Below are 8,256 nucleotides of genomic sequence, written 5' to 3'. Positions count from 1 at the left end.
GTTTTATTTGTACTCACATTTATTCTCTATGTACTGAAGATCTTGTCCTGAAGTTTTTTGCATTTGTGTGCGAAAGTGTCTTCACGTAAGTCTTTGGGACTTGTTCTTCCTAATCCCTCTAACTGTTCTTCTTATTGATCTTTTGATGCAAAGTGAGACGATTGCTGTTCATTTTTTATTGTGGTTTCCGCCAAATTTGAATGATCCTCATAAACAATATCCGCATTGTTCTACTTGGTATTTTGGTTATGGTGGCTGCCGTATTGTTTCGACTGACAATTGTGTTGCTCGAAATTACTGGAATTTTACATTTTTTGATAGTGGATCGAAGTGCACTTCTGGAATGAAAAACACTCAACATCTTGAGAAGTAGCACTTGGTGATTTTACTACAGATATTTTTATAGACTTAAATATTATCTTTTGGATAAACTGTTGTTGGTTTATCCATAAGTGAGGGAATAACACTTTTGCGTTAATAAAAACGTTTATTTGTTGGGGCTGGTAATTAAATTGTGTTCGTTATAGACCTTTCTCCCCAATGCAATCAACATTCATTAATTTGAATCTGTTGACAATTATTGGGGGATTAATCTGAACTTGCAAAGACATCATATGAAAAAAAGCTGGAAGGACAAGTGAAATACTATGATGACAGATAATTCGTTCTAAATAAATGACTGTAAACAATATAATAGTAGCAATCGCAAGAAAACCAAAATGTAAACAAAATATCCGTAGGTACTGACAGCAATGGAAGAACTATGAACATAGGGGGAGAATAAGGAATTGATAACAAGAAAGAATGAATATAGAAGGATTTCCGCATACATTCTTACAAGCACTTGCTGGTGGATCCTGAAGTGTAAGGTGAGTTAGATAGAACCACATACCAGGAAGACTTTAATACCTAATGTTGACATCACATCAAATATCGGTTTATTGGTCCAACCATGATTAACGGGAAGATGCTATATCCTTGTCCTGTTCTACTATTAATACTTCTCATCATCCTACTCAGTAAATGTCTTTAAGAACGACAAAGTATTTTTATCCTTAAGATTATGCCAGTGGGATCAAAGAGTCTGATGAACAGGTTGTGGTGAGGTTGATTGAAGTATCATTAGACAATATATAGGCTTATGTGATGCTGCGTAAATCAAACAGATAGTCTAGTCAGACTAACTGCTCAATCATTTGATATTATGCTTGAAGAAAACAAGCAGTATAAATTCATTTTTGGCTGTCGGAATAGAGTAATGTGCATCTATTCTCAAAAAAGTTGATGATAAATATACTGACCAAGACTACTAACCAATGTTCTTACGGTGATCATCTACAAAACGTTTCAATCACAATTATCACGTTGAAATAACAAAAGTAATTGCATTTCAATCATGTATAAAAGTAAACCGACAACAAACACTGTTTATGAATGTGAGGATGACATTTTATAAATCTTATTCACATCCCTTCTAACATCCTAATTCGTTGTCTCTGTCTGACACCATATTTTACCCGTTTTTATTTACGAAAGTAGCGTTCAACTGATCATCAGGGCTCTTAAGGTACAAACGTGGTGGTATGAAACTGTAGAGTCAGTGAAGGGCTGTAAGGCATATGATCATGTTAACAGGATGGTTGTGAATAACAGTTATCTTGACTGTTGATTTCATCATACCGAAGAATCATTTCAATGGTAAAGAAGATTTGTAGCCCAGATGGGTGATTTTGGTGTAGTTTCGTTCTCTGAGCTGGAGGATTTGGTCGTAGTGCCTTCAACAATCAGAACGATGAAAGTTCTACGATGATGCCATTTAACTCCCTGCGAATACTCCACATGATTCATACATAGTAAGCGGAACCTTCTGTGTATAATTTCAGTTTGGATTGTTTATTCAGTAACATGTTCGAATGATGTGTTAACGATTTGTCTGTTTAACCTAACCAACGTAGGTGTACATGAACTTTAAGGAGGGTCTTTTGAACAAGCGTCACCAATAGGCAATTTTTCAACATGTTTCCTAATTGTGATAACTTACCTTATTGTCCTCGTCTGATTGATTACTTGGTGTTCGTGGGCCGAGAAGGACATTCCTATTCTGAAGAGGTTTATAATCAGATACCAAGCATTTTGAAATGTTATCCATTGTTAAAACATAAAGACTTTGTTTTGCCTAATGACGTCGTGTACTTCTGCCAGCCTGAAGGATGCTTGTCGTCAACCTTGAGTTCAACAAATATGGTAATATTCCTTATCACGTTGGTATTAGTAGGGAACTACGACATTTGTGTTTACTTTGACGGATAAAGACTCACAGAAAACTCGTTTCGGGATATGCTTGAACTTCTTCCGACAATGTAATATAATTGATTCAGTAAGTGTCAATGTTCACGAATGATTGTTTTTGTTATTTTGAATGCTGGTTATGACACCTTTTGTCTAATTTCTAGGTGCTTGAAAACCAGTCATTTTATTCTTTCCGATTACTAATGAACAATTGCCTTACAACTGAAGGAATACCTCTATATTCTGCATATCCATGCTTAGTTACTAATGTTCGGAGACCAGTTGGCACTTCTTTATACAGGTTATCCTGAAAATGTACTACATTTCCGACATTGAGTTTCAACTAACAAAAATTCTTCGAATGTTTTTTGATTAATATTTGACCTCTTATATCTTTATGCATTGCAAAAAGGCGGCTGTCTAAGAATGACTGTTTAGACAGCCGTATGTCAATGCTGAAATATTTGCCCAAGATTCCGTTTATATGTGACAATTTAAATAAAACCCAAGTTAATTTGAGACGACAACGATAAACTTTGGAAACTAACCATCACACCTTCTAAATAGAGCTTCAGTGTTGCATTTACATTATTTTTGGGCTGAAAATTGCATTTTGAAGAACGTCTAAACATACCAGTATGCATAAGATGTACAACTGAGTCTAACGACATCAGTTTGAAGCTTGCTGTTATGTCAGTAGGTTGTGAATGGTGAAATAGGCTATTCATTCAAGTACATAAGTAAACGAGAGCAAAATTCATTATTAACTTATATTTTACTGACGGCTTATTTTTTAGATTAAATAAAAATGTATTAGCAGTGGTTCTAATGTTTTCTGATCTCGAGGATACTGTGGTGCACGATCATTTTTCATTTTAGTACAAAAGAAAATAAAGAAAAATATCTGGTGATTCGAAATTTCGTCGTCTTCCTTTGCAAAAAACGAAACGTTTCTAGAGACGCTTGATTTACAGTTGTTTATTGCGCACAAAATTATGTACTAAGATTTGAGCTGCTTTGTAGACATAGAAGTTAATGATACTAACCGCCTACACAAAGCGAAGTATCTGAAACGAAGGGATAACCCGCTCCAGAGTTGACTTTAAGTCGAACGTCTCAACCACTTAGTTATTTGTGTCTGCTCGATGTTGTAGATTTAGACTGTGCATATAAGTTGTATTTCTACAGGTAGGATAGAAGCAACAGCAGTTAATAACACGAAATACGAAAAATGTTTAATTATCACTTAGAACTTACCTTCAAAGCGTATACCGTGCTTACCGATGACAAAATGTAATGTTTTGCCATGTCACACTATAAACATGCCGACAAGCGCAGAAAGTGTTTTTTTTACATAGTAATGTTTGACATTTTTGTTAAAGAGGTATTTAACACTGGCTGAACGCATAGTTTCAAATGGTAATAATTCACAAGATGTTGGCTGTTATTTCAGGTGAGTTTTAGTCCTTCATCAAAACAACTCAGTTTTGTTTCCAACTATACGTTTAACACCATTTTTTATCATAAAACAAGATTGTTTCAGATGTTTGAGTCGATTTTTGCTAGCTTTTACATGAAATTTCATTATGAGCTCTAAATTTAGCGTGAATTTGAGGCTCGAACAGAACCACAGTCAATAGTTTTAAAACTCTGCAAGGATGTTTTTGTGATGTCATTGGTGATAAATACAATATTTTGATCCGATAAACACATAAATCGAATCGAAAACCAGGGTTACAAAGAATCAATATTGCCATCATTATGTACGCGGTCGTAGAAGTCAATAAAACAGTTGGCTTACGTTTTGTTGGTTATTTAAAAAGATGTAATTTGGAGTGGAGCATGAGCTCATGATACAGTGTTATCTGCTTTTAGACACAAAACCCCTTTTATACATTTAATATTTTTCTAAGAACATAATGTCATTCATCTTGACTTTTTCAGGCATGTTCAAATGAAGATTTCAAAAGTAGGTGGGATTCAAATTCAACCCTTGGTAATGCATCTAAAGATCAAATACTGGTGAATGATAATAAACAATCAATACTAACTTCTTTGTGTTTGATCAGTCACCATCCTTTCTTCTCTAAATTTCGTCAGTGTTTGCACTCCTTGAAAGAAATTATCGATAGATGTGATGAATATTTCAAAAAATTATACTCTGTCAGAAGGTAGGATTATCATTCTGTTTCCTCTTGAGATACTTGTATATTCAATAAGATACTGAAATTTCGGGTCTTTTATCATAATCTTAATCTTTTAGTTATCGGGGTTTATTCGCTACTGTACTTGCATTTTTAGAAGTTCATAATGGCCAGAGGCCATTCCTTGTGCAAAGTATCCTAACATGTCAGACGAGTTGAAACCTAAATTTATCAACGTCAAACATATAAAACACCAAATATTGTCTGAAGTTAATGGTCAAAAACACAGTCGCATAAAGCCCGTTAAAGAAAAATGTGGTCACATTTTTCCATGAACATGGGTAACTTATGAACTATAGTTCTTAGCTGCTGTTTTTAACCATATCCAACAATATCTTTAGTCAAGAGTTACAAGATCTTTCAGAGCCAATTTAAAAGCTTTGCAGAGTCAGCGAATGATACGTTCACATAAATATTCTTTAATAAATGTTTTTAATTCATAAAGCGATCATCTTTGTTTCTGTGACTTTTGTTCTCAATAAACATGCTGCATCTGGTTAAAAACATTTCTAAAACATAGGGGATTCTTAAAATCTACAGTAATACATCATGAAGGACGTCAAAACTGTTTACATTAATCGAAGAAGGAATCTAAAATAAGGTAGACATATCTAAACCTTGAAATACATTTGGAGGTGCCGAAAAAGCGTGAAGTAAGAAGCTTGTCAGAAATAGTCATTTTAAGGTTTGGGTAGTTGCCAAATGTTTTTTCTCGTTGTTCGAGTTGGGGTGGTTGATACTCTGAGGCAAACAGACATAGACAAAATACTGGGTAAGATATACTGACGAGTTCACTCTATTGATAAATAATTGACTCAACTTTCAAAGGAAACAGACAAACACTACTGGTTTAAAATGTAGCTTGACTTTTTACAGATATGTAGCTATATATATATATATATATATATATATATATATATATATATATAAGTTCTGTATTTATTTTCAATTTGGTTTATCCAATGAAAACTTCCTCCGTCACTCCTAATTTTCTAGCGCGAGTAACTGACCAGGTTCGGATGTGGAGATTTTTTATACTAGCAACATGCTAAGACGACGACAGAATATAACGATATCAACTGCAATTCATTTTGTTTTTCTCACTTTGCTTTAGTCAGTCTTATTCCTTCTGGTCAACTATACTGAGTAATCAGTTAGCTCAACAAAGAAATGTTGATCAGTTATTATTCAAAGTTGTCTATGAAATAGAATCTTGGATTACTAATCTTTTAAATGCACCCGTACCTATTCCAGGGAAAACGTGTCTACGTGTAAGTTTCCTTTGTGATTATTACCTAATAATTGTCAATGAGTTGGGCGCTATGCGTGTTTTTAATTCGATACTATGTGGGTGACTATTATTTCACTAAAACCATATATATATATGTGCATACACATGTTTTTAGACCTTACACCCGCTTTCAGTTTGCATAACTAATTCATATCTCATGAAAAGGTTTTTTATAGGTTCCATGGAAGATGAATTGCAAACATTATCAGTCAGTAAACGTATACAGTCATCTGTATCAAGTTTTTGAATAATCCAGTTTATCTTCTCGATTTTATTGATAGTTTCGTCAATCCAAAAACTTTTCACATTATCTGAGAAGACAAAATATTTTATAACAATCACTATAGTTAATACCAGTATCTTAATAACATGTTAGTACTAAAATAAAACAATGTTCTAATGAAAGACTTAGTTCACGTTTTTATATATAATATAAATCCTAAGAAATTATTGGGACAGTACCGATTAAAATGTTGTTTTTAGAATGTAACCTACTACTGATATCATTTCATAAATTTATCCGTATAGTTGCTACTATTTTTAAACACTTATTATTGAAAGTTTATTCTAAAAGTTATCACCGATGCCTTACAAAAGAGTCCTTTTGTAATTAAGTCTTTTAAATATAAATGGGGACTGATACCACTCTGTACTGTTCATCTCGTATACCTTACTACTTGGAATCATGTAACACTAATTTATACGTGAATTTTCCTTCAGAAATGCGACTTCATACTGTCTAGAGCTAAACTATTCAAACAATCAGACTGAAAAGGTTCTTTTTAACTCTCTATAGAAAAATTGTTGCTTACAGGTAATATTATGTCGATTATAGCAGCGAATATATTCCTGAATGTCTAAAAAATATTAGATTTTCATAGCAAACAATCACTAATCATTTTACAATTAATTGAAATGAATGATAGATACCTAAAAAGCAGTATTTTTTGCCTCAGATTATGAAAAATAATGCTTTATAAATCTTCATATTTTCTGTCACGATCACTAAGCAATCGTTCATTTGATTTCCGTGACGTCCCACTGCGAAGATATAGGTGAGTTTACTAGAGATACAGATCTTAATCATGATAGGTTTAATCTCTGAGGAATTCATCTCTAATGAACTGAGAATTTACACCCTTTATTCTAATGATAACTGGAAATTACATTTGATTTGTTCATATGTTCAGCTTAATTTCTATATTTTTGTATCCCTACTTATTCGTGATCAAGTTTAATAATGAGTTCATGGATTTTTTATAGGTTGATATAAGGTAAAATGTTAGCATGCTTTTATCTGGATGTACATAGTAAATTGATGTATACATGGATATTGTTTTTCAACGTTCACCAAGTTTTATTTAACAAATTTTTATTACTTATTCTAAATTATTTCCTGATCTATTATTGCCTCAAAATACTTCTTTCTCACTATTGTTACTTGTGGATTTTATCTGTTTAGTAGTTGGTCCCCAGATTTTATCTCAACTGTACAGAGTGATGTAAACGTTTCGTATGTTTATGAATTATTCACTGGATATAATGAATAAATCTAAAATTCAGACACACTTTAATGGTTATTATTCAGTGATCACTTTATGTATAGAATCCATTTTTCTAAATTTAGTTATACTATAGACAAAGTATAGTTAACTTTTCTGATAATTACGCTACGTAATGTACGTTATAATCTTTAAGAGAATATGAATTTCATTCAAGTTATAGTTAATCCTTTCTAATGACTATTATCAAGTATACAATCAAACTTCAGATGTTAACACTTATTTATGAGTTATTCAGAAAGGCATATGTTCAGTCTAATCAAAAACATTATTTACTGAACACTGATACATGTAGAACAGGTTTTAATTAAAGTTATTATCAATAGACTAATTTATATGATTTCAGTAGTACTGAATATTAAAAGTTAATTTTTGAGATCTAATAATGATTAACTTAGATTATAATTAAAAGTTTTGTTTTTAAAGCTCTATGATGTTGGTTGAATTGTCAATCCTGAAAATATTTATCAAATTATAAGTTTCAGATATAGTAGTTTAAAGGTCAATATACAATTTGTAGCTTAGAAATTCAAAACAAAAATGGATCCATTAATACATTACACCATAAAATACTTCTTAATACTTTATAGTAAAGATTATTTAAATTAAATTCAGTTGGTATTGTTTGTTTGAATCTTCCTATTGATGTTTAGGACTGAAACTGGTCAGTCTCTTATTAGCACATGTGCATATTGTACGTATTGCCTCGATATAGCCTTAATTTACAAGCATTATAAGGAGAGATGGCGACCTTTTCAGAGAAACTAAACCTATTCAGGCAAGCAAGTGAAAATACAAGTGAACTGGGACTGTACTCAGTTTGTTCCCATTCCCAATTAAGATTAGTGTGAAAAGATATATGAGTAGGTAGATGATCAACGCAACGCACACCACATCTCACAAACAGCTA

At 32.4% G+C, this 8,256-nt stretch overlaps 1 protein-coding gene across 1 annotated transcript in view; it reads left to right on the top strand.

Annotated features, from left to right (window-relative positions):
* Window positions 1-2,016: 2,016 nt before the first annotated feature.
* Smp_080680 (map-kinase activating death domain protein,putative) overlaps window positions 2,017-8,256 on the top strand; it is a gene marked incomplete at both ends in the record, with an annotated part of 38,641 nt that continues 32,401 nt past the window's right edge. Inside the window, 4 exons of the mRNA XM_018798043.1 lie at window positions 2,017-2,244; window positions 2,276-2,377; window positions 4,234-4,460; window positions 5,608-5,764. Of these exons, the coding sequence (XP_018646720.1) occupies window positions 2,017-2,244; window positions 2,276-2,377; window positions 4,234-4,460; window positions 5,608-5,764 (714 nt within the window). The remainder of the gene's footprint in view (window positions 2,245-2,275; window positions 2,378-4,233; window positions 4,461-5,607; window positions 5,765-8,256) is intronic.

Source organism: Schistosoma mansoni, assembly GCF_000237925.1.
Source record: "Schistosoma mansoni, WGS project CABG00000000 data, supercontig 0156, strain Puerto Rico, whole genome shotgun sequence".
Lineage (NCBI taxonomy): Eukaryota > Metazoa > Platyhelminthes > Trematoda > Strigeidida > Schistosomatidae > Schistosoma > Schistosoma mansoni.
Note: the sequence above shows the minus strand (reverse complement) of the source record. Positions and strands in the feature narration are given on the sequence as shown.